This window comes from Dermacentor silvarum, chromosome 3, assembly GCF_013339745.2.
Source record: "Dermacentor silvarum isolate Dsil-2018 chromosome 3, BIME_Dsil_1.4, whole genome shotgun sequence".
In the NCBI taxonomy this organism is placed as follows: domain Eukaryota; kingdom Metazoa; phylum Arthropoda; class Arachnida; order Ixodida; family Ixodidae; genus Dermacentor; species Dermacentor silvarum.
Genome location: NC_051156.1, coordinates 120,153,107 through 120,179,006, shown reverse-complemented (window position 1 = coordinate 120,179,006; position 25,900 = coordinate 120,153,107). Strand labels below are relative to the sequence as shown.

Below are 25,900 nucleotides of genomic sequence, written 5' to 3'. Positions count from 1 at the left end.
AGCGCGCGTTCCACGCGTTCTTTCACGTGCACATACAGGTTACAGCGCCTGGCGACGATATTATCGCCCTTCGACTTTATACGAAACCTCACGGCGATGGTGGCGCTGACGACGACGGCGACCCCGACGGCAGAAATCCGGTTGCATTGTCCATATAATTGCTATCACAATAAAAAAAAATGCATATGTGCACTGCACATTGTGGGAATCGATGTAAGCGAAGCATTCTGTGCTGCTTTGCCTTGATCGACGAGGATTAGGCGTTTATATTGACGGCATTCGACAGTCGTGAGGCGACGTTAAATGCTACCTTGCCTACACCACTTGCGTTGGTCTACGTAGTACACTGAATAGACAGCGAGACCTGTTTGGTCGAGGCGTTGTTGTGCGTGATTGTTCTTAGCCTGCGAGAATGTTGGCATTGTCATTGCTTCACAAAAAACATCGCACCGTGGCTGAAGTATTGGTTTGTTTGCGTATTATCGTCTGGACACAACGGTGGTTCAATGCTGCTTTGAGTCTGCACACTCTGGGTCAGTTGTTCGTATTGGCAAACTTCCACGGTGTTTATTTTTCATATATAGCAGGAACAAGCCATATCGCACCTTGAAATTAATATTTTTCCAGGTTATACACAACTTTGGCGGTGTCTAGTAGCTGCGTTTCTTATATTACGAGAGCCTAAATGGGGGAAACCATGCTTTTCGGCAGCGCCTTTTCCCTCTCTCGCTATCCTCCCGTGTACAAAAGCTGCCATGGAGGAAGAGTCGTAACAGTAATATTCACCCATTGCCTGACCGCGTTGGCTTTACCTATTCTCTGTCTGCTCTTGCTACTTCTTCTCTAACTTTCTGTCTACCTCCCATCTGGTCTGTAACGCTGAGTACAAAGCTAAGCGGTGTAACTTCTGCAATGCTTTTGCTGGAGGATGATGTGAAAGTACACCCGTCCAGAGCGCATTCTGTTGAAGGCCAAGTAGTTCCAGAGGGCATTGTGGCAACGCCGAGGGAGCTCTCGTTGGACTGGTCTCATGACCCCTCACCCACGGCCTGGCCATCTACAATACACACGTTCTGAACTACCCCCGACACGGGTGCCAGACAGCAGCACCAGCAGCAGTGAAAAGGTTGAAGGAAGAGGCAACGATAGCTCTGCTTATATATATATATATATATATATATATTCGCCATAAGGGCAAAGCAGTGGATGCGATAGCAACAGGTTAGAATATTACACGACGTGTAAGACTCCTACTCGTAGTGGTAGTATGAAGTGAAGTAAACGCAAGTTGACTAAGTAACACACAGCTGCAGTGCTAGGGGTCCTCTGTTTTAATTTGGCCATCGGAGAATTTCGTTTATACTGACACGTCAATAAAGTGCATTTCCATGTGTTGTGCGGTTACAGTCTGCTTGAACAGTATTTTGCGCACCGCGGAGGATTCGGTGAAAAGTGACAAAGACGAAGAAGACGTGCTGCTTGATCGGAGCTATTCTGCTGTGTGGCCGGCTGTTGCATCTCCTGTTATTATCGTGACAAATTGGCGGATATGCGGGGTACCATCCTATGCACTAGTGTGACCTCCCGGCGCTTCAAGTCCCTATCACCATTTCCACGATTCCGGAGGAAAGCCAGGCACTTCGCCACAGCCACCGCTTGGAAGGAATCCCTCCTGAATGCGGCGCATTGAGCCCGGTAAGAATGTTCATCACAGAGGCAAGTGCAAGTCAGACGCAGGAGATCAACATGGTCCAGTCCACTTCTACCCTGAGTGTCGTCTATGCAGCGTGCGTTCTGAAGTCATTTCATGGCTACGTGTTTGAGGACGTGGAGGATTGGCCTGAACACTTCGACCGAGTTGCAGCAGTCAATGAATGAGACCAGTCTAAGAAACTGCGCTACCTGTACATTGTCCTTGAAGACTACGCTCGCACGTGGTTTGAGAATCATGCATCATTAGCTGGAAAGAATTCCGACGACAGCTCCGCGAGACAAACAGCAGCCCCTAAAGGAAAGAAAAGGCTGAACAGTTTCAGAACCCAAATGAAAGCGTGGCCATGTTTGTCGAGGACATGTCGCGCTTATTCCGACGTGCTAGTCCCGGTATGTCCGAGACAAAGAAAGTTAATCTCTTAATGCGAGGGGTGAAAGAAGAACTCTTGGCTGGACTCATGTGCAACCCATTAGGTACCGTCACTGAATTCATAACTGAAGCAGCGACAATGAAGCGAGCTCTGCAGCAATGCTCCCCAACAGTACGACCGCCAAAGCGCCACCGCCGCCGTGTCATGTTTCACCTGCTGACATGATTTAGCAGCACTCTGGGAGCTTGTGCGAAGCATTGTGCGCGACGAGCTTGAGGAAGTTCGCGAAAGTGCTTGTCAGTCGACTGTTACTGCGCTTGGTGACATCATTCGTCACGAAATCAGGACCGTGACCCAACCATTGGCACAAACGCTAGTGGAAGCCCCAGTCCTGACATATGCCGAAGCCTTACGGAGTCCTCAACCACCTGTTACACAATTACGGATCTGGAGTCCCGTCCGTCAACGCGGGAGGTGGGAGAAACGTCTCCGTCATTATTTCGGGCTTTACCGGGTTCTTCAACGCCTCAATGACGTCAACTACAAAGTTGTTCCAGAGAGCACCACGCGATGCTCTCGCCGTACACCTCAACCGGACACGTCCATGTGGCTCGGATAAAGCCATATTACGCACGCTGATCACCTACCTCCTTCCCTACTTCGAAAGCATCGAACCAATGCTTTTGAAGGGGGGGGGGGGGGCATAATGACGCATCAATTCAGTGCATTTCCGTGTGTTGTGCAGTTACACTTTGCTTGATCATAATTTTCTGTGCGGCGGAGGATTCGATGAGAGGAGACGACGACGAAGTCGTGCTGTTCGATCCGAGCTGTTCTGCTGTATGGCTGGCTGTTGCTTGTTCTGTTATTACCATGACAATAATTACTAATGAAAGACAACGTCTTGCTTAGCGATTTTACCACCACGTTTCGATATCGGGTATATTCAAACCTCGTTCCTGGACCAATCCCCGAGGTGCACAGCCGCGCCAATAAAGTTGCATCATATTTGTGTTTCAGCTCTGTTATTGTTTGGCACTTTTAATCTTTAAGTCTGAGAAGAGTTAAGATAAAAAGGCATGCGCTGTAGGTGCTTTCTTCATGAAACTTGTTTGTGGGCTGCTATTATCAAAAGTCTGAGTAATAATTTTGTGAAGAATGTAATACCTGATATGAGCAACGTTAGTGACAGAATGCTGCGGCAATATAAATGGCATATATCGCATTTCATGTAGCATGGCATGGCATATAGCATACATACACCTAAATATACCAGGTGTCCCAAGTAGCTTCAGCCAAATTTTAAATATAGACAAATGCCAAGAGAAGGGAAGCGCAGTCGAGGACGGCAGAAAACTAGGTGGGGTGATGAAATATTTGCAGGTAGAAATTGGAACCAGCTACCGCAAGACAGGGGTAGCAGGAGATCGCAGGGAGGGGCCTTCATCCTGCGGTGGACATAAAAATAGGCTGATGATGATGACGATGAAATGTCAAGTAGCTCGACAGAACCAAGCTAATGTTGTGTGCCCTCTCTTGGAGATACTCAGCATATTTGTGCTTTCCGCATAATTACATAATTAGTCTTAATTAATTAATCAACTTCTCAAACACACTTAAAGTTAAATGTGTCAATGAGAAAATTTCAAAGCAACATGAACTACTCCCGTTACAGCAATCTGCAGCTGAATAGGGGCCACATAAAAGAGTTTTTCCAAGCACGCGAGAAACGTGCGAGTACATGAAAAAATGTCACAGTTTTGCCCTAAGGGCGAAGCAATGAATGCGATAGCAACACAGCAATGTCATACGATGTAATGTGAGCGGCTTTGGTAGCAATATGAATTGCAGTAAACATGAGCTGATTAAGTAAGCAGGTGTGCTGCGGCGTAAGTAGACCGACATGAAGAGAGACTCGATGACCACGAGAAGGCGCGTGTGAAACGGTGGTGTTGATGAGAAGCACTTCCCGTGGGCAGCGCGTGCGAAGGGACACACCTGTAGCGCTGCACTGCCGATCCGGGCAGCATTACATGTGTAGCGTGCGTTGGAAAATGTGGCCCGACTATTACTAACTGAATGAACAAGCGTGGTGTGAGCGCGCACAAACATGAATAGATCACACTGAATGACTGCAGACAACGACTGTCAAAACGCTGGCAGCAAGCAGCGGGCGAAAGTACGTGCGGTCTATCGCTTCAACGGAAACTGAGCGGCGAATGCACAGTGCATAAAGGTCAGAGCCGTGTGGAGATAAGAGACGGTGCGGCGAGCGACGAGCGCGGTTGCTGGCAGAGGAAAAGTGCGCCCCCCCCCCCCCCTCCGCTCCCTCCGGCGCTGGCTTCCCGCTTCCTTGCTTGCGCGTGGGAGAGATAAGAGACCGTGCGGTCGAGCGACGAGCGCGGTTGTTGGCACAGTAGAAGTGCCCCCCCCCCCCCCCCCCGCTCCCTCCGGCGCTCGCTTCCCGCTTCGTTGCTTGCGCGTGGGAGATTGAGTGCGTTCGCTCTCCGTGATAGCGCGCGTCCCCGCACGCTTCCGCTCGGGCATACGGCGCGCGGTGAAGATTTTATCTATACGGAACCTCACGGTGACGGCGACGGCGATGACGACGGCTACGGCGACGGCACAATTCCGGTTGAAGTGTCCATATAATTGCTATCGCAATAAAATTGCCGCACGACTGGCGCTCAAGGCACTTTCTGTGTATTCCCAGGCTTCTTTGAGGCTCGGGAAAACACTTTTAAGTAGCACGTATTGAGCAGCAAAAAGCCAGGGAGTATTTCATGTTGCTCTATAATTTTGCTCATTGCCACTTTTTATCTATTTATACTTGGGAATTTGATAAATCATTAAGACTAATTATGTAAGTATGCCGAATTTAAAAAAAGTACTCTCAGTATCTCCAAGTGACGACAAACAACATTACATTGGTTCTGCGCCGCTACGCGGCATTAACATATATTTAATGTTTGGCTCAAGTTACGCGGGACACCCCATATACGGAAGCTCACGCCGACGACGACGCAAAAATTTGCTTGGAGTGTCCATATAATTCCTCGCAATAAAATACACAGATGACGGTTACGTGTGTGTAATGCGAATATTTGGTCATCAAGTACGTCGCGGGCTAGGCATTGACGCTCTCGATATCGAGCTCGCCGAATCGATCGAGGTTGTGAAATTTTGTTATTCTTTAGCTGAATTACATTTTAATATAGACAACGTTTATTAGCGTTCTGCATTAAACTGCTACGTTCCATTTGTCCAGGGCTCGCTAGCTGTTTAAGCATAGACTGGCGCACCGGTCCACACTCCCAACAAAAGTTAAGGGCGCCGTGGTGGTGAACATCGTCTCCCAGAAGCGAAAGGCAAGGCATGCTTGAATGCGCCCGCGGTGAAGCTTGCAATATAGTGCGGGCGCGATTGGTGGTTCCTGTCGCCAGTGGTGGCTGGAGGGTAACGGCACTAGAAGGTGTTGCAGGGAACCGAGCTTTCCGTTCTCCTTTCTCATCCTGTGAAAGCGTACGCAGCATCCCGTGTGCTTCCCCTAATGAATGCGCTGCGGATGGTGACGCCAGAGACGATGGTGCGAAACTGAGGAAACAGCTAAGCAAAGGTAACACTTTATTTAAAAGGAGAAACACATATTTTGTGCTTTTGCTGCTGCGTCTAATTTAATATCTATAACGCGTTACGAAATTCCACACGAAGAAAATCGTGCATCCTCTGAGGCGCCTTTTTGTAAGTTATTGATGTGATAACGCGCATGAGAACTATAGTACGGATATTTATGAATAAAAGAGCGGCAGCTCTACAGACCACACATCCTTTTCCGTCGGGAAATTCCATTCCGTCCTTTCCTATGCAATATGGAGAAGGATCACGGAACTGCAACGAACAGAAAAACTCCTAAGAACTGGGAAACACTTCGCGAATGTCCTGGCCTAACATTACGCTACGGTGGCTAGATGGGTAGGTGTGCCGACTGAGATTAGTTCACCACTTCTCCGCATCATGACGCATAAGTGGGGCTGCGAACAGTATAACGGTTCAGCTGCGCGCAACGTCAGTTGCGCTGTGTAGGCGAGCAGCGTGTTTGATAGTATCGCTGCCTCTGCACTAGTTTTGAAGTGCGCGTTATATAATGTCATTTTGTTCAGTGTAGGCAAAGCCAGAATGGGGAATTTGTTATTATCGTCTAGTTAGAAAAAACGATATGCTGAAGTAAATTTTCTAGCTTGGCAATGGGTCACATTTATTGGTATAAACGCGCCGCTCCAGCCCATTGCATTAAAGACGTAGATGTTTTTTACATGCACAAAACAATACTGCAATGGTTTTATAATGTATATGGAAACGTGTTTGCGCGATATTTAGTGAGTTCTAAGGTTTTAATTTAAGAAATTCAGCTATTGTGTTTATTGTTGCCTCAGTTACGGTATTTAAATTGTTACCAGACGAATTGTGTCCGTAAGTGCAAATATATTTCACTGTTTGGTTGCAATAAAATGAAGGAATACGTCTTGGACTAGATTCATGAATATATTTAATATACAAGAAAAGCTCTCGTAACTTGAGTCAGCAGACGCACCAACATAAATAGCCTAGCGCCAGCAAGGTCACAGCGTTGGTCCACCACATCATAACATTATTCACAGCACACGCCTCCGCTTCTGCTGATTCCTCTTCTCCCTGTTGCTTTCGCGCGCCATGTTCTAGCCCTTGACAAGAAAGTAAAGGCGTGTAATTGAATAGAACTTCACAATATTGTTTGAGAGCTCTTTCTTGTGCCTCTTCGAGACTCTTCGAACTATGCTACCAGATTTTTTTAGTGCTTCAGAAGAGAGCAACAGTCCTGACCTACTAATTCTGTTGAATTCAGTAATGTCCCTGAGCAATCGGAGCACTTGGTTCTTTGCAGAAACCTCCTTGCTACGTAGCCTGCTATATAGAATATAAGCCTAGAGTCACTTTTCTTTTACCTATAGCAGCGCAGCGGTGCTCGATGTCGCAGGCGCTGAGCACCTCATGTGCGGCTTGCAAATTTCCAACGTCGATGAGCTCATGGATGTACCCCTTTCGGTGTACCGCTTGCTCATTAACGTCGCCGATACTGAGCAAGCTACTGAGCAGCCCGGGACGAACATTCCTGCTTTCAGGAGACCTTGCCAGATTCGCAAATTTTAGTACTCTTTCTCACAAATTTAGAGCCCGACTCACAGTTCGGAACGAAGCAGTATACGTCTCCTTGGTGGTCTTCTTTGGTGGAGCAATGCCACCGCTAATCACGTCGGTTTTTTTTCCGACCTGGAACTTTCCACATCGCCTAGGAACTTGCAAGTAGTACGAGAGACCCGGAGCTCTTCACCTTTAAAACCGACACGAACAGACGACATACAACTATCCTAATACGGGCTTTATTTTTCTTGCTAGCCGCCTGCCACCTGTAGCAGACGACGCGCTCTGCGTAACCGTTCTACTCACCGCAGCGCAAATTTTGCTTCATGACGCGTGGAAGCGGTGAACTACGCTCCAAACGCGCCGGTCGGCACACCAACCCATCTATCCACCGTAATTACAGGTAATGAGAATGACTGCGATTGCGGACTTGCAGCAATTTAGACATTTTTCGCCAATAACACCATTGTATCTACACATCAAATTAATGCAAAAGGGTAATATTTATTAAAGGTGTGCCAGAAATGCTCATAACTAGAAAATAAAAGATGCAGCCACATGTTTTGAAATATACAACAAGGCCGAGTAGGAATTAATGAAACGCAGGGCTGCCTATCTTGATTGCAGCGAGAAATGATCAACAATGCATGCTGTTTATTATTATACTCTATATTTCCCTATTTTGGCAGTGATTGCAAACGCCTAAAGTAATCAATTGCATTTTGCCGCATTAACTACAGGCACGCACTTACAAAAAGTGCATGCTACCAGTCGCGTGACACGGTCTCGTGTTTCGCAGGCTTCCTCTTAGGCTTCGAAGAAACACATTTATGTAACACTTATTGAGCAACAGAGTACTCGATGGGGAATTTTTCACGATGGCCTGCATTTTTTTCATTGAAATTCTCTGCGATTATAATATTTGAGAAATTGAGCAATTATTAACTAAATTTGCAATTACAAAAAAGGTTGAAATATGCGAAGTGCAAAAAAAGGTTGGACTTGCTCCAAGTGACGGCAAAAAAGATTACCGTGGTTTTGCCTACCTACGTGGCACCTGCATTTTTTTTTCGTGCTGGCAGAATTTACCTTGCACACGTGGTATATGTCCAATGTCAGTTTACTCACAGCTTTGTACTTATCCTGTTCTCCGCCATCTTGCTCACTATCTTGAGGTTTTGTTTGTTCCCTGTCAGCTGGTGTTTCATTTGTTTCCGCTATAAGAGAATAGATTTGATAAAAGAGACAAAATCAAGGTTCTGGAAATAAATACTGATATAGACAATGAAAAACGCTACAGTAATTAAGGTTAACTTTATTTTGTACGTTGAATGTGTTGGCACATAGGCGTTTAACTTACGCGTACTTACAGTGGTGCTCAAGCTTTTCAAAACTGTCTGAAAGATTTGCATAATATCGTCGAAACAAGTCGCAATTGTGTCCTAAACCAATCAACTGAATCACTACAGCTCGTATCAGGCGACAAGCTATCCGCGTAAATATATTTTGTTCAATGATAAAGTTCAAAGGTCGTTGAAAAAAAAGCAGCAATACTCGAGTACTTACCGTGCTCGAGTATTACACACCTTTTATGTGTAAAATGAAATATTTCACCCGACTAGAATGAAACGATGTGTGAAGTCCTGAATATTAATTAAAATGACGTTCTCATAAAGTCCATTTTTGCATAATGTCTCATTCAACAGAGCTTAAACATCACTGTAAAATAACATGCACCTCTGGTTCTTTACTAAACGCGTACTCGAAGAATGATAATGATAAGCAGGAAAGACGTCACCAACCTGTCGTCGTCAGACATTGACTACGTGGCAGGTCGATAATGATAAAAGGGTAAATGCTGCGAAGACAACTTCTGCCAAGACAGAACGTTAAACTTTAGCGCCGGCATAAAGCGTCGACCATAAATGTTTAGCCAAAAACAGCTGTGTAGCATCTGCGGGCTTTGAAGCAGAGCAAATTTTGTAGCTTTGTCAATCTATTTGATTCGCGAGGTTTTGAAGTGCCCTTCGTTGTCCACATAACCCCATACAACCTCTGATTAGTGAGGCATTCTCGAGCTTTGAAACGTCGAGTGCATCAGAACTAGTTCCGCGGCTTTCATTCGAAGTTGCTCATATCATATGACAATTCCTTTTGCTTACTAATATAGAGCTGCAGGGATTTCTATTAAGTCATTGGAGCGATGAGCAATACAAAGCGGAGGCCATCTATAATCTAGAAATACTAAGAATTGGTAAGTCTATGGCTCGAAAGGTTTCAACGAGCATATAAGTTCGAGTGAGTGGTAACTGGTGACATGGATCTCAAAACGTCATTTTTGACAAGTCATTCTACGAAAAATAGAAGAAAGACCAGAAATTACAAACTAAAATAAATGTCTCCGGAGGTGTAAAGTTGTCACCTTTAGCCCTTTTCAGCTATTCAACAGTGCTTTAGGCGTCAATTCCAGGGCGTGGAGGCGAAAAACGGTTGAGTAAGTACGCTGATGAAAACGACATCATGATAATACACTGCTTCTAGATGACAAAAATTGCTTACTCATTGGCTCCTGTTTCGTAGTTGTCATCGTTAGCATATCCGGATCAAGATCAGAAGGACAAAGCCAGTCATTTTTTGAAAAACGCGTGACAGCTGGGCACCATAATTTCAAACACGAAGTGTGGTACTCTGAAAAAAAATGGTTGAATGGCAGGACAATATCTTCATCATTACGTGATCCTCGTAAATCGTACCACATACTTGATATTTGACAAAGAGTTGAACATTGGTAATAAGGAGACACATAAAACCCATTAGCTCGCTTCATTTCGTTAATTTACCCTCACTGGCCAAAAAAGCCTGCTACGAAAATTGGCCAGATGCACTTTGTCAATTAAATTGTGTAACAAAGACTTTTGCTTTCATTGTATATCACAGTGCCCATCAGCTCGGTGTCCCCAGAGCTTACCCATGGCGTAAGAATCGCCGGCAGGAACGCGCACCAAGTATCGCGTTCTAATCGCTCAATATTGTACATAGTACCAGAGACTGTACTGCGGAAAAACCATAGTAGATAAAATAATTTGAAATAAATGCCTTGAACACACGAATATCGGTTAATAATGCGAAACCATTATATGTCCCCTTACTCGTAAAAGTCGGTGGTGTGACCGAATGATGCATCGTACCAAAAATGGCCGACGGCAGAGAGTAGACTACATAAAAAATACTCGAATTGACGTAAAATTGCTCAAAGAGATTCCTGCAATAAAGTAAATTAGTGCCCTCGAAAGGAAAACTAGGTAAATTTCGGTCTGGGTGCGAACCGAACCCAGGCCTACGGGGTGCGAGACGAGCGCGCTTCCCCTCCGCCACGGCAGCGCCACGGTGTGGTTGATTAAATGTGTGGCCTAGCGGTGCATTGTTGGGCACGTGACGGCGCAGCCAATTGGTAGCGCTCCGTCAGGAGTGCATAAAATTAAAAACAGCATTATTTTCAACTTGAGTGCGGGCAAGCGAGCTCGTCATCTTGGTGCGTTTTCATTTGGCCTTTCCGAGGCGCAGTTAAAACGCAGGCGAGAGCTTGCGCGCACAAGAAACGGGCAGAAAAAAACATTTCACCATCGCGAGTATAATGATTTCGCATTCCCGCGCGTAAACAGTCTTAAGTGTGTCTGCCGAATTTCAAAAAGTTACAGATTTTATGCAAAGACGGAAGAGGAATACTTAAAACATTTGTTCTTTACTGGGCTACCGGCAAGGCCCCCCACATGCTTCATACCAATGCTTATAATAATTTTGCGCTGAAAAGCGAAGATACTGAACAGAACATAGGTCTGCGAACGATTTCAGTATACACATATATATGGTAGTGAAGAAGAGGGACGATGCAGTGGGGCATCCTTACCAGCGCTGTCCAGTGGGTCAGTCTCTCCAGCGCATCGCTCAGACTACGCCGCTCGCGCTCGCGGTTCCCTGAACTGATCGAACGGTCAGTCCGAACGCTTGCGTGCAATAAACGCCTTTACAAGTGGTGGAGAGTGGTACGCTCGAACGCATCCAGGAGCTTCGATCCTGTACCCTCTATTCAACCATGTCTCAGGACGCATCTCAGCCGACGACACCGCAAACGCCTCCTGCACCCTCCGTCGTGTACTCTTGTCTACCTCGCCACAAGGATCCTCCTGTTTTCAGCGGCACAGACGACAATGACCTGGAGGACTGCCTGTCCACGTACGAGCGAGTAAGCGTCATCAATACATGGGGCGATGCCGCGATACTAAGCAACGTGCTCTTTTACCTCTCCAGCGTGACAAGCCTCTGGTACAACCACCACGAGACGGAAATTCCTATATGGTCAGCGTTCAGGACCTCGTTAGTAGCTGTGCTTGGTCGTCCTGCTGCACGCAAGGTGCGAGTAGAATCCCGCTTGCGAGAACGAGCCCAACAGCCGGGAGGAGAGTCTTTCACTAGCTACATCGAAGATATCCTGGACTTGTGTAGGCGCGACTACGCGGCGATGTCGGAATCAGACAGAATACGAAACGTTATGAAAGGAATCGAGGACGCCGCTTTCAACATGCTGCTCGCTAAGAATCCACAATCCGTCCCAGAGATCGTTACGTGATGCCAAAGTTACGCGGATCTACGCAGGCAGCGCTCGTTGACTCGTCGGTCTTCATCACGCGACGAACACATCGCTGGTCTGGCTACCACCTTCGACCAGACCGCACTGCTTGCGGAAATTAAGGCATTCGTTCGGGAGGAAGTAGCCCGCCAACCCTCCTTGGTACCATTTGCTCAACCGCCGCATGTGCCACCGCCTGCTTCGACTATCGTGCCTCCGCTCCGCGGCGGCATCGAGCAAAAAATCGCTGAGGTATTGCCCGACCAATGTCACCATGTTCCTGCGCCTATGCCACTGAGCTACACCGAGGTCGTAGCTCCATCCCACCAGGCCACGGCACCAGCACCACTCAGCTACGCTGAAGTCGTCGCGAGGCCCCACCCACTCTCTGCGCATGTGCCCCTCACTTTTGCCGATGTCGTGGCTTGGCCACCAGTGCAGCCCGCTATACAGTCCTATCACCAGCCGCTCCATACCGGGCGTGCTCCGACGTGGGCGGGACCAGCCACAGCGAACCGGTGGCGTACGTCTGACAACCGGCCTATATGCTTTGCCTGCGGCTACGCCGGTCACGTAGCCCGTTTCTGTAATCGTGCGCAGCCGTCCAGCGTCGTATTATCCATGCCAAACCGCTCGCCCCGTCCATCTTACGACCCACCTTTCGGTGTAGTAGTAGTAATAGTAGTAGTAGTAGTAGTAGTAGTAGAGGTTCAGGAAATGAGAAAAGATGCATGTTTCTGCAGCCCTTATAGACCTTTCGGCGTGTCACCAACATACCGCCCGCCGCCGAACACCCTCGCCGTTCACCCTCGCCGAACACCCTCGCCATTCCCCATCTCCACGCCGGCGCTCGTGCCGCCCCTCGGGATGCGGAAAACTACCAGTCGCAGTCCAAGAGCCAAGGGCTGCGACAACGTCGAAGTGCACGAGTCCTCATTGCAGTCCTTCCAATGTGATAGACGTGTTTGTCGATGGTGTCCGCGCATCTGCATTCGTGGACACAGGCGCAGCCGTATGTGTTATGGATGCTACACTTTGCCGCTTACTTCGGAAAGTCACGACGCCTCTGTCCGGACTATCCCTTCGCACAGCCAGTGCTCAGCATATCCGACCCTTGGCGTCTTACTGCTCGTGTAGAAATTCAGGACGTTGTCTACGCCATAGAATTCTTCGTCCTTTCCTCCTGCTCTCACGATGTCATCCTCGGCTGGGATTTTCTTTCGCGCCACAATGCCGTTATCGATTGCGCATGGGCTGAAACAGAACTATTGCCGCTGCTCGATTTGACGCCCACTGACGCTCCGTCGCTTTCCAGGAAACTGATCGTCGAAGCCGACGCTCAGGTTGCTCCCAACGCCTTAATGATCGTGACCATGCAGTGCAGCGGCCTCTCGGACGCCATTGCATTACTTTCCCCATCTGGCCGTTTACTCGCAAGGAAGGGCCTGTTGCTACGTTTTGCGACCATGGACATCGTCAAGGGCACTAGCACAATTTTCGTTTGCAACCCGTGGCCAAACCCTGTCATGCGGCTCCGAGGAGAATGTGTTGGTACCCTGGAAGCCATCGACGACGTGCAAGTTATCGACGTGCCCGACTACCCGAATTGCACCACCTACTGTACGCTCAGTGTTGTATCTACATCTGACGCATTGCCCAGAGATGTATTTGGTTCCTCCATCGCTGGAACCCTTACGGCGGCCCAGTGTTCACAGCAGCTGTCCCTCTCGGAAGAATTTCGTTTGTCTTTCGACGTGGGGCAAGCTTCCCTAGGTCGGACTTCCACTGTAACGCACCACATCGACACTGGTTCTCACCCACCATTGCGACAACGCCCGTATCGCGTTTCTGCCAGCGAACGTCGTGTGATTAACGAGCAAGTCGACGACATGCTTCAGCGCGAAGTAATTCGACCCTCTAAAACACCATGGGCTTCTGATGTCGTCCTTGTTACAAAGAAGGACGGCTCCGTAAGGTTTTGCGTCGATTATCGCCGGCTCAACAAGATCACTCGCAAGGACGTCTATCCCCTGCCACGCATAGATGACACAATTGACTGCCTGCAAGGAGCCGAGTTCTTTTCATCTCGGGATTTGCGCTCCGGATATTGGCAAGTACCTATGGAAAAAGTCGATCGGCCGAAAACAGCCTTTATCACGCCCGACGGCTTGTATGAGTTTAACATCATGCGTTTTGGACTCTGTAATGCGCCCGCGACATTCAAGCGCATTATAGACACAGTTCTGTGAGGCTTAAAGTGGCACACAGGTTTGTGCTATCTTGACGACATCGTAGTTTTCGCGGCCGACTTCCCCACGCACCTCGAACGCCTCCGGCGTGTTTTGACGTGTTTATCGAACGCCGGCCTACAATTAAACATGAAGTGCCGATTTGCTGCACGGCAACTCACGAGTATTAACTATGCCGTTTGCAAGGACGGAATTCTCCCCGACCCCGACAAACTGCGCGCCGTTGCCGAATTTTCCAAGCCAACGTCCATAAAAGAATTGCGCAGTTTCATCGGTCGATGCTGGTACTTTAGACGCTTCATGCGGAATTTCGCCGCCATCGTATTGCCCCTCACGAAGCTCCTAAGGGACAACGGGCTCCTCACCTCGTGGTCGTAAGAGTCTGACGAGGCGTTCACGAGTCTTCGTCGTTTTCTGACTCCCCCCCCCCCCCCCCAATTTTGAGCCACTACGATCCGACTGCCCCTACAGCGGCAGACACAGATGCCAACAGTGTTGGCCTTGGCGGTGTCCTCGCGCAACGCAAGCAAGGGTTTCCTGAGTCTGTCGTCACTTATGCCAGCCGAACGCTTACGAAAGCCGAGAATAATTACACCGTGACAAAAAAAGAATGTCTCGCGATCATCTGGGCTCTTACTAAGTTCCAGCCATATTTGTATGGCCGCCCATTTGATGTCATCACGGACCACCACGCACTATGTTGGCTGGCGTCATTGAAAGATCCGTCAGGCCGTCTTGCACGTTGGGCACTTCTCCTGCAATACTGCAACATCCGCGTACTCTACCGCAGCGGACGACACCACTCGGACGCCGATGCCCTCTCGCGCTCTCCCTTGGCTGACAACAATATATCTCGGTTGACTGTGTCTTCCATCGACTTTCGCACCATCGCTCTGAGCAGCGCAAAGACCCCTGGATTGCGTCGCTCATAGGCTGGCTCTCTGATCCATCGACCAGGTCAACAACCCGCGCGTTGCGCTGTCAAGCTCACCATTCCGCCACTCGCGACGACCTGCTTCACCGGCGCAATTACAGCTCCGACGGTCGCCAGTAGTCGTGAGAACTGCCTCGTAGCCTGTGTTCCGAAATATGCGCAGCTTTCCACGCCGATCCCCAGTGTGCCCACTCTGGCGTTTTCAAGACTTGCCAGTGCCTTCAACAGCGGTACTACTGGCGAGGGATGTACAGCTACGTTCAAAAGTTCGTACGCTCTTGTCCCGATTGCCAGCGCCGGAAATCTTCACCTCGCCTCTCTCCATCTGGGCTGCAACCTTTACCTTGCCCCACCCGGCCCTTTGGGCGCGTAGGTATAGATTTGTACGGGCCCCTTCCCATGACATCGGCTGGAAACCGCTGGGCTATTGTGACAGTTGACCACCTTACGCCATACACTAAAACTGCGACGCTTCCGGCAGCTACTGCGCGCGACGTTGCCTCCTTCCTGGTTCGTCGGTTCATTCTACGTCATGGGCCACCCCAGGAGCTGCTCAGTGACCGCGGACGTGTCTTCCTCTCGAAAGTAGTGGAAGGTGTTCTCTAAGAGTGCCACGTTGTTCATCGCACAACAACGGCGTACCATCCTCAAACCATTGGACTCACGGAACAATTCAACCGTACGCTCGGCGATATGCTTTTAATGTACGTCTGCTCCGACCACACGAACTGGGACGCCAATCCGCCCTTCTTCACCTACGCGTAAAATACCGCTACGCACAGCACTACTGGTCTTTCGCCATATTTCTTATTGTACCGCTGGTACCCGTCGCACACCAGCGACACAATGGCCCTCTTCGATTATCCGGCTCTTGACAGTCCCAGATTGTCCGAGAAGCTTCACAGGCAACGCTCATTGGCTGAAAGCACTGCTTCGGACAGTCCGGGACTGTCGGGGACGGATAATCGAAGAGGCCCAATGCTTCCATACCGGCCCGACGCATCTGAATGTGCGCCCATTTCTGATACGGTGAGACAGGCCGAAGAGTGCCGTGACCTCGCCCGGGCCTTAACCTCCAATGACCAAGAGCGCCAGAAGACCACTCGCGGTGACACAACCTCTGCGCCCACCTTTCTTCCTGGAGCGCTTGTGTGGCTCTCAGTTCCTTCCGCTGCACCTGGTCTGTCTTTCAAGTTAATGCCCAAGTATGAAGGTCCCTACCGCATCGTTGAGCGTGCATCACCCGTCAACTATGTGATTGAGCCCGTTGAACCATCTTCGGACATGCGCCGTCGCGGACGCGACATCGTCAACGTCCAGCGCCTCAAGCCGTATTATGATACCCTAATAGTGACGAACTGTTAGGTCGCCGGACGGCTCCCTTTGCGTCCCCGGGGTAATTGTAGGAAAGAAGAGGGACGATGGAGTGGGCATCCTTACCAGCGCTGTCTAGTGGGGCAGGCTCTCCAGCGCATCACACGGACAACGCCGCTCGCACTCGCAGTTCCCTGAACTGATCGGACCGGCAGCCCTAACGCTTACGTGCAATAAACGCCTTTACAATATATATATATATATATATATATATTGTCACGAGCCTCTAGAAGTGGACTTGAAGGTTTAATAACCCGTAGAGCAGCTGGCTCTCGGAAGACGCGACGGTCGGGGCTGGCTCGAGCAGAGAAGGGGCGCGCGGTCTTCTTTCTTCTCTTGGGCTCGACCCACTCTTGCCCTCGACCCACTACCTACAGGTGGCAATATCCCCCCTTCCGAACAAAAGCATCGCCTCGATGCTAAAAAAATAGGCATAGAAGACAACGACGAAGAAGGCCGGCAAAGCGAAAGTACACAAAAAAATGTAGCCGTCACGCCGGCACAGTCAATGAACGAAGAAGCAATCTCCCAAAGATAAATGAAAAGTAGAAACAAAGAAGGGAATGAGAGAACAAAAAAACGAAAACAAAAAAAGTTACGGACGCGCAATGTAAGCCTTCATGCGCACAACATGAACTATGTCTGAGCTCGGTTGTCTTTGTGTCCTACTCCGTGTCTGCGATGATGTGTCCGGAACAACTTCGTAGTTTACGTCACTGACGCAGCGGAGCACTTTATACGGGCCGAAATACCGGCTCAGCAGTTTTTCACAGAGACCACGACGGCGAACGGGGGTCCACACCCAAACTTGGTCCCCGGGGTTGTAGGACACGTCCCTGTGGCGGATGTTGTAGCGTCGTGCGTCTGCCTGCTGCTGCTGGCCGATATGCAGCCGCGCGAGCTGCCGGGCTTCCTCAGCACGCTCTGCAAATTCCTCGGCGTCAGTTTTCAATAGGTCAGCGTCTTGACACGGCAGCATAGCGTCCAGCATCGTCTGGACTTCGCGACCGTAGAGAAGGCGAAAGGGCGTGAAGCGCGTCGTCTCTTGCACGGCGGTGTTATACGCGAAGGTCACGTAAGGCAAGATCCGATCCCATGTTTTGTGTTGAACGTCTATGTACATTGCGAGCATGTCTGTGACCGTCTTATTCAGTCGCTCGGTAAGTCCGTTGGTCTGCGGATGGTACGCGGTCGTCTTGCGATGCCTGGTGTTGCTCAATTCAAAAACCTCGTCCATAAGCTGCGCTGTGAATGCTGTCCCTCTGTCAGTTATTACAGTGGAGGGAGCACCGTGACGCAAGACGATGTGGCGCATGAAGAAGTGCGCTACCTCTGAGGCCGTGGCTCGTGGGATCGCCTGCGTCTCAGCATAGCGTGTTAAATAATCAGTCGCGACGATCACCCATTTGTTGCCGTCGGCAGAAAGGGGAAACGGTCCGAGAATGTCCATGCCGACTTGGTCGAAAGGCGTGTGAGGTGCTTCAATTGGCTGAAGTAAGCCAGCCGGTTTAACGGATGGTGTCTTGCGGCGCTGGCATTCACGACAGCCTTTAACGTACTGTTTGACGCTTGCCGAAAGCCCGGGCCAATAGTACATTTCGCTTACTCTAGCGAGTGTTCGTGAAAGGCCTAAATGACCAGATGTCGGTTCGTCATGGCAAGCGAAGAGGACGTCGTCGCGCATGTCCCTTGGAACCACCAGGAGGTAAGCACGGCTGGTCGAACGAGCATTCTTCTTATACAGCACGTTATCTCGCAGACAGAAGGACGTCAGCGAGCGGGACAGATGGCGTGGTATGGTTGTGTCGCGACCCTCTAAATGATCGATGATCGGTCGAATCTCAGCGTCGTCACGCTGCCGTCTGCTCAAGTCCGACGAACTAATGGCGCCCAGGAAGCCGTCATCATCCTCTGTTTCCTGACTGGCAGGATCAATGGGTGCGCGGGACAGCGTGTCAGCGTCTTCATGCTTACGGCCAGACTTATAAACGATGGTGATGTCAAATTCCTGTAGCCGCAAGCTCCACCGTGCCAGTCGTCCTGAAGGGTCGCGCATGCTTGCCAACCAACAGAGGGCATGGTGGTCCGTCACTACTTTGAAGGGACGACCATAGAGATAGGGGCGAAACTTGATGATCGCCCACACGACCGCGAGGCACTCCTTCTCCGTAGTCGAATAATTCGCCTCGGCACGGGACAGGGAGCGGCTAGCATACGCTATAACTCTTTCCACTCCATCTTGAAGCTGGACGAGCACTGCGCCAAGGCCAATGCTACTGGCGTCGGTATGCACCTCAGTATCAGCATCATCGTCAAAATGTGCAAGAAGGGGGGCTGACTGAAGGCGCTGTCGTAATTCAGCAAAAGCCGCCTGTTGCTCATTAGGCCACACAAATGGCGTATCGTCTCTTGTAAGGCGTGTCAGGGGTTCCGCTAGCTTCGAAAAGCCTTTAATAAATCGGCGATAGTAGGCGCACAAACCCAGGAAGCGCCGGATGGCCTTCTTATCGGCAGGAGCTGGAAACGCGGCCACAGCGGCAAGCTTGTCTGGATCGGGTCGGACCCCTTTGGCGCTTACTACATGACCGAGGAACTTGAGCTCTTCGTAACCAAAGTGGCACTTTTCGGGCTTAAGTGTGAGGTCTGCCGATCGGATGGCTTCTAGCACACTCCGTAGGCGGTGAAGATGCTGCTCGAACGTTTCAGAGAAGATGACCACATCATCCAGGTACACAAGACAGGCCTGCCACTTCAGTCCAGTAAGGACAGTGTCCATCATTCGCTGGAAAGTAGCCGGGGCTGAACACAAGCCAAAAGGAAGCACTCGAAATTCATAGAGCCCATCTGGAGTCACAAAGGCTGTTTTCTCGCGGTCTCGTTCGTCTACCTCGATTTGCCAGTACCAGCTTTTTAAATGGAGAGAAGAAAAGTACTGGGCGCGCCGTAGTCGATCTAACGAGTCGTCGATACGCGGCAGCGGGTACACGTCCTTTTTAGTCACGTTGTTGAGCTTGCGGTAGTCGACACAGAAGCGTAGCGTTCCGTCTTTCTTTTTGACAAAAACGACCGGAGATGACCACGGGCTTTTGGAAGGTTCGATGACGCCATCGTCAAGCATCTCTTGGACTTGCGTACGTATGGCTTGGCGTTCTCTTGCCGACACGCGGTAAGGCTGCTGGTGTATCGGGCGTGCGTCGTCGTACGTGATGATCCTGTGTTTAGTGATGGAAGTCTGGCGTACCTTGGAAGAATGTGCGAAGCAGGTCCTGAATTCAAGCAAGAGCTTGCGCAGTGCTGTCTGGCTATCGGTGGACAGTTCAGAATTGATGTCAAGATGGCCCAGAGACGTGTCTGCTGTCTCCACTACTTCTGACGTGAAACAGTTGTTAACGTCTGCTATTGCGTCAGCAAACGCTAACGAAGTGCCGCGGAACAGGTGTCGGTGCTCGTAGCTAAAGTTGGTAACAAACAATTGCGAATGACCAGCACGAATCTGTATAACACTGCGAGCCACACAAACACCTTGTTTCAGTAGGTGTTCCAAGTTACTTTCGGCCACCGCTTCGCCATCGCGTAAGCCACAGCATGTGACGTCGACGAGGACACTGGCACGTGGAGGAAGCGTTACACTGTCTGCAGAAACACGAAGTACGTCGTCGCGCCGTCGGCCGTCTTGCACGTCGATTGCTCGTTCGGCAGAAAAAGTGATACGACGCTCTTGCAGATTGATAATCGCGCCGTACTCCTGCAGGAAGTCAACCCCAAGGATAACGTCGCGGGAGCATTCGCGTAAGACAAGGCAGCTCGCTACGAATGTAGATCCTTGAATCTCAACTCTAGTCGTGCAGGCGCCCAGCGGAGTAACGATGTGGCTGCCAGCAGTCCGAATCTGCGAGTTATGCCAGGGCGTGATCACTTTCTTCAGCTGCGTTGCTATTTTGCCGCTTAGTATCGTGTAGTCTGCGCCGGTGTCCACTAAAGCACTAACGGCATAACCGTCAACAGTAACTGGTATATCGAGCGAAAGCCGGTCGTCCCGTTCAGTTGCAGGTGGTGTCGGGTCGGTATGTTTCCGTAACTGCGTCCGTCGAAGGTCTTCAGCGCTTCGACCGTCAGCGACCTCGCCCCCAAAGATCGCTTCAGTTAGTTTTCCCGGCGGGGACTGGTCGACCGCTCGGGAGAATACCGCTGGGGCGGAGGTGAAAATCGTCTCGGAGACGGCGAACGCGACTGCCGCCGGGCAGGCGGTGGCAAGCGCTGCTGGGACAGGTATTCCTGAATGTCCCGGGGTCGTTGGCCGTATCGGGGCGGCGGCGAGTATGCGGAAAAGCCGCGAATCCCAAGGCGCCGGTATGGGCACTGGCGGTACAAGTGGTCAGCTTCACCGCAGTGGAAGCACAGAGGCCGCGAATCGGGTGTGCGCCAAACATCCGACTTCCGAGGGGGCGGGCGTCTATCGTCGACGTAGTGAACCGCTTGCTCCGTACGATGGGCAAATGGAGCGGCATGAACAACGGGCGGCGGCGTGTACCCAGCGTCGTAGTACGGTATCGGCTGCACCGACTGAACTGACACCGTAGGAGGAGCACGAACGAATAGCGGCGGAGAGGAAGCAGGGCGCTTCAGGGCTTCCGCGTAGGTCGCACGAGGGTATTCAGGAGGTACTGCCGCAGCGTTAGCAGGAAGCAAGGTATCACGAAGCGCCTGGTGCAGTTCGTCCTTGATAATGCTCGCTATGGAGCTTACCGTCGGTTGCGGTGTTACAGCGGCCTTTTGCAACTCTTCACGCACTACAGAGCGGATGAGTTCTCGCAGTGAGTCGCCGTTGCTTCCTATGGCCGTGAAAATGTCAGCAGCAGACATGCTGTTCGCTTGCCGCTCATACAAGTTCGAGCGATGCAGAAGCATCTTTTCCATGGTTACGGCCTCGGACAAGAACTCCGCGACCGTCTTCGGAGGGCTCCGTATGAGGCCAGCGAAGAGTTGCTCCTTGACCCCACGCATCAGATGACGTAACTTCTTCTCCTCCGTCATTCTTGGATCCGCTCGTCGGAAGAGGCGCGTCATGTCTTCGACGTACGTGGTCACAGTTTCGTTTGGCAACTGGACACGGGCCTGAATCGCTCGTTCCGCTCGTTCGTGGCGATCAGAACTGGTGTAGGTCTCCAGGAGCTGACGACAAAACTCGCGCCACGACGGCAGTTGCCCGTCGCGGTTCTGAAACCACGTACGCGCGCCATCCTCCAGGTAGAAGTAGACGTGTCTGAGTTTTTCCGTGTCGTTCCATTCGTTCACGGAGGCCACGCGCTCGTATTCGACCATCCAGTCTTCGACGTCTTCGAACACTGTGCCATGAAACGTCTTTGGGATCCGTGGGCTCTCAAGTGTGTAACGGTTCGACATCGGACTTCCCGTACCAGTTGGGGCGGTTTGAAGGGTGGCGCTGGTCATACCGGTCGATGTGGTGGGAACCGTAGCGTCGATGACTTCTGGGGACAGTCCCCTGATCCTGCGGCTGGCCCGATGCACGGGTGTGTCGACAGGCACTGGATTCGTAGCGCGGATCCTTGGAGGGGTCTGCAACATCCGTGAGGACGCTTACCCCGCACCTCCACCAGTTTGTCACGAGCCTCTAGAAGTGGACTTGAAGGTTTAATAACCCGTAGAGCAGCTGGCTCTCGGAAGACGCGACGGTCGGAGCTGGCTCGAGCAGAGAAGGGGCGCGCGGTCTTCTTTCTTCTCTTGGGCTCGACCCACTCTTGCCCTCGACCCACTACCTACAGGTGGCAATATATAGCAGTGGCGACGGAAGTCAAGCTACTGAACTGGACGGTTCAATTGCGCATTCAGAATGTTGGCACAATAAACGCGCAAATGTAGAATCGCTTGTGAGCTGCTCTGTAAGTTTATTGGATGCATAACTGCTGAAACCAATATGCAGCGCTCGTAACGCTTCCTTCAAAGCATTCGCCACATGGGCCAAGCCCAGCTTGGAATAGTTCTCTCACAAGTGATTCTTATCAACGTCAACCATTCAGTATTTCCCGTACGTCACCTCGTGCGTTCGAAGCTGAAGGTGAATTGGCGTGCAGGACCGTCAATAGCCAGTTTCACACTAGCCTGATATGGCCTTGAAGTGTCTTCAGCGCAAGCTTCCTGCATCGTGCTATGGTGTGCTTCATTTGAAGATTTATAATTCAACGTACGGGAACGTAAGCATAAAAAAACACCACCCAAGCACTCCGTACGTACAGATGGTTAACCAGCGAAGCTGAAACTGCGGCCCCGGTGTTCAGCAGTGGGTTAATCCCAAAACTGTATTGAAGCGTTTCTCAATTATTGGTCACATGTTTGTGTTTCTAGTGGAACGCAAGTGCCAATGGCGCGCGGATGCTGCAAACCACCACGCCGAGCTAACTCGAGATATCGAACACATGCGGCAACGGCGAGCCAAGGAGCCGGCGTTTCGGGCAGAGCAGGTACGACGCAGTGAACGACGTCACTAACGGCGCTACCAATGGCGAGCGCGCTTGGGTGCGTCGTAGAGAACGACATAACTGAACACGTAGTGAAACATGGGACAAACGGTTTTTTGTTTCGCCTAGCCATATACAGCTTTCGCTGTAAAAAAGGCCAGCAGGTGTAGCGCGTTCTATTGCCACATGGCCGACATCTCCTAGACAACCTAATCCATTAGCGTTGGTGAGTTTTGTCTGTGCTGGTCCATTTGGTACGGCCAAGGACGCTAGGGGTAGCTTGAAACTAAGTAACAATGCGAGCGGCCTAGCTACTAATGACTTGCTCTTCAGTTCAGCTAATGGCGACCGAGAGCTCATTCGCCTTGTCGTGGCGATGAACGACAGCGATAGCGGAGCCATCAGTACAATTCACGCTGAAGCCGGAGGCAGGGGCGGCGCAATGTTTAAAACGCTATTTGTTAGCCTTGTGTAAAGACTACGTACGTGAAACTCGGCAAATAACGTGCAGATCATGTCCATTGAAACGAAAGTTTTACTCACCTACGTAAGCAGTTTGTAGTTCCTCGCGTACGCTATCATAAAGCTATCTAATATAATAAGTGTGTGGGAACGCCGGAATGCACTAAGCTCTTCCGTTCTCCAGCCTATGTCAGCGATATGTGCCAATCCTAGTCGCTCCGACCAAGCCTACGTCATCCCCACATTCGATATGTCCTGTTGAACGGAAAATTCTAATCACAGCACGCTTCTGTCCATGGTACTATTTAGCGGCAACTCCTCGGGGATGTCACATCACACTGTCAATAATAGATGCAACTCTTTTATGGCAAAAATTGAGATCCAATGGCATTTGTACCCAACGACGTTATGGTATCCATCTTAATCTAGCGCATCGACTGAATCCCGAAATACGCCATAAAGTTTTAAATTATGAGACAGCGTTTAAAATATACGTTTGTATCTAGCGCTGCCAGATTAATTATTCAAATTCTCGCGCGTACAAGAAATGTGGCTTCATGTTGTAAGGATGGATTGTTGTCCAGAGTGCCCATGATCGGGCCGTCAAGCTCGGCTTTGCGGTCTCGACCTGGGACTAGCCGGGTGGCGCGGGGTATCCCTTGCGTCTTCTCTTGACCTCAATAAAGTTATTTCACTCACTCACTCATGGTGTAAGGTTGCTGGAGAAGACGCTTGCTGCATCAAACATCTTAGTTCCTAACACACGCAATGAATTAGCATTAGAAAACTGAAAACAATGCCCAGCATGTAATACTAACGAGTACTGGTATCACTGGCCATTGTAACTCCCTGTACTGCTGTGTGAAATTCTGTCGATATAGATTGCGCAGAATAATGCCAATTTTAAACTGCAAGTATTTCTTTCATCTACCGCAAATATTTGCCAGAGACTTGCTGTTGACAAAACTTGCAGGTGGCAAATACACATGGCATCCTGTCGGCGCGTGTTTACGAGGAACTAATATATCGGCTTTCAAACCTCTCAAAGAAAGAACGAGAATCTGCCTTAACCATTTTGGTAACGTCAAGAGATTTCTATAATGCTCCTAAACTGATATAAACGTTGGTTGGTCATATGTTCTCCATCGGGAATAAATGTTCAATGTCTGCACAAGAAGACGACGGTGCACGGTATTGATTCGTTACTGAAACGCACTGTACATTTAACCTATTTTGGTTTCAGCCATTCATCTTTCATTGCAATAATCACACACAACAATAAGCATGCATAGCATCGCATACAAGAAGCCATCGCGCTTCACGGTAATTTGTTAGTACATGCACGGTTTCTCAGTCCGGTTGTCAGGTGGTCTCATTCTTGGCGTGAATACTCACGTCCATCACGCGATCCTTGCCCGATGTAAGTGTTTTTGTTTTTGTCAAATACAGCAGGACACCACTCCTGAATGCACTTTTTCTGCGGACAATCTGCAAGGAAATGTGAATATGAATACTGTCTCCCCGTGGATAACTTATGCTTTTAATGTACCAGACAGACACCTATGCACAAGTATCTAGTCGTCAGCACTAGAACGTGTACGCTGAAGGAATCGTTAATCGTCCCTAGAGGGCAGGCGCAGGCAGGGCAGCCAATGTTAAGCCAGCGGGCTTTTCTGCGTGCAGGTGAGGTGGCGGTGATTCGAAATATAATGCCGAGCAATTCTCACCGGCTCATCGTGCACAGTCATTTCGCCTTCTCGTCTCACAAGCAGAACGACTGCAGTGTCAGCGTCAATAATAAGTCTCAGTGTGGACTGGCGTCTGGTTTTGAAATTGGACGTAATGCGTTTTCAGTTTAGAAGTATTATACATATTAAGACGCGGCCTGAAATTTCACCATCCTTGTTGAAACCTGAACTCTTGAAAATGGAACGTTAAGAAGCCACGCAACGTTGATCTCATTCACAATAAAATGCCACTGCCATTAGTACCATTCGGTATTCTGCCAACGAAGAAGGCATTTGTTTGAATCAATTGTTTCTTAACTGAGACGTCGATACGAATGTTGCAGGTTATGATGAAAAGCTCATTTGTTGACGCCATCTGTCCCGTCTTAGCTCGAAGGAGCTTTGAAATCAGCTTTGTACCAGTGTTTATGCTAAATTATTTAAGATGTCTGAGTCAGTAAGTTGTAAATTCTGCAATAACCGGCACCCTCACCAGCTCCAGTAACGCTACTCAAACACGCGTTAGAATACTCTTTTATGGTAAAACTATAGAGTGGCCGGGACGCAGCGACAAAATGCATTGGACTAGGTAGGTAGGTGTTTTTTATTGCGGACTAACTGAATAGATTCAAAACATTACGCCTCCGTCTACTACACCCGATTTCACTTACATGCAAAAAATAAAATTAGTAAGAAAAAAAATAACCAAACTAAAAAAAACTTAATGGCTCAGAGACACTCACACCTACTAGACAAAAAAAAGCTAACGAAACACAATGTCCCTTGTAT

General features: G+C 49.8%; 1 protein-coding gene across 3 annotated transcripts in view; it reads right to left on the bottom strand.

The window, feature by feature from the left end:
* The window catches only part of LOC125944525 (uncharacterized), a 34,893-nt gene that overhangs the window by 7,568 nt on the left and 1,425 nt on the right, over window positions 1–25,900 (bottom strand). Inside the window, exons 2-5 of one of the 3 annotated variants that reach the window (XM_049665021.1) lie at window positions 24,780–24,872; window positions 9,822–9,950; window positions 8,391–8,479; window positions 5,904–5,972 (exon numbers count right to left, since the gene is read on the bottom strand). In XM_049665021.1, the coding sequence (XP_049520978.1) occupies window positions 5,904–5,972; window positions 8,391–8,479; window positions 9,822–9,950; window positions 24,780–24,872 (380 nt within the window). The remainder of the gene's footprint in view (window positions 1–5,903; window positions 5,973–8,390; window positions 8,480–9,821; window positions 9,951–24,779; window positions 24,873–25,900) is intronic. The other 2 variants (XM_049665022.1, XM_049665023.1) reach the window with 2 other exon arrangements.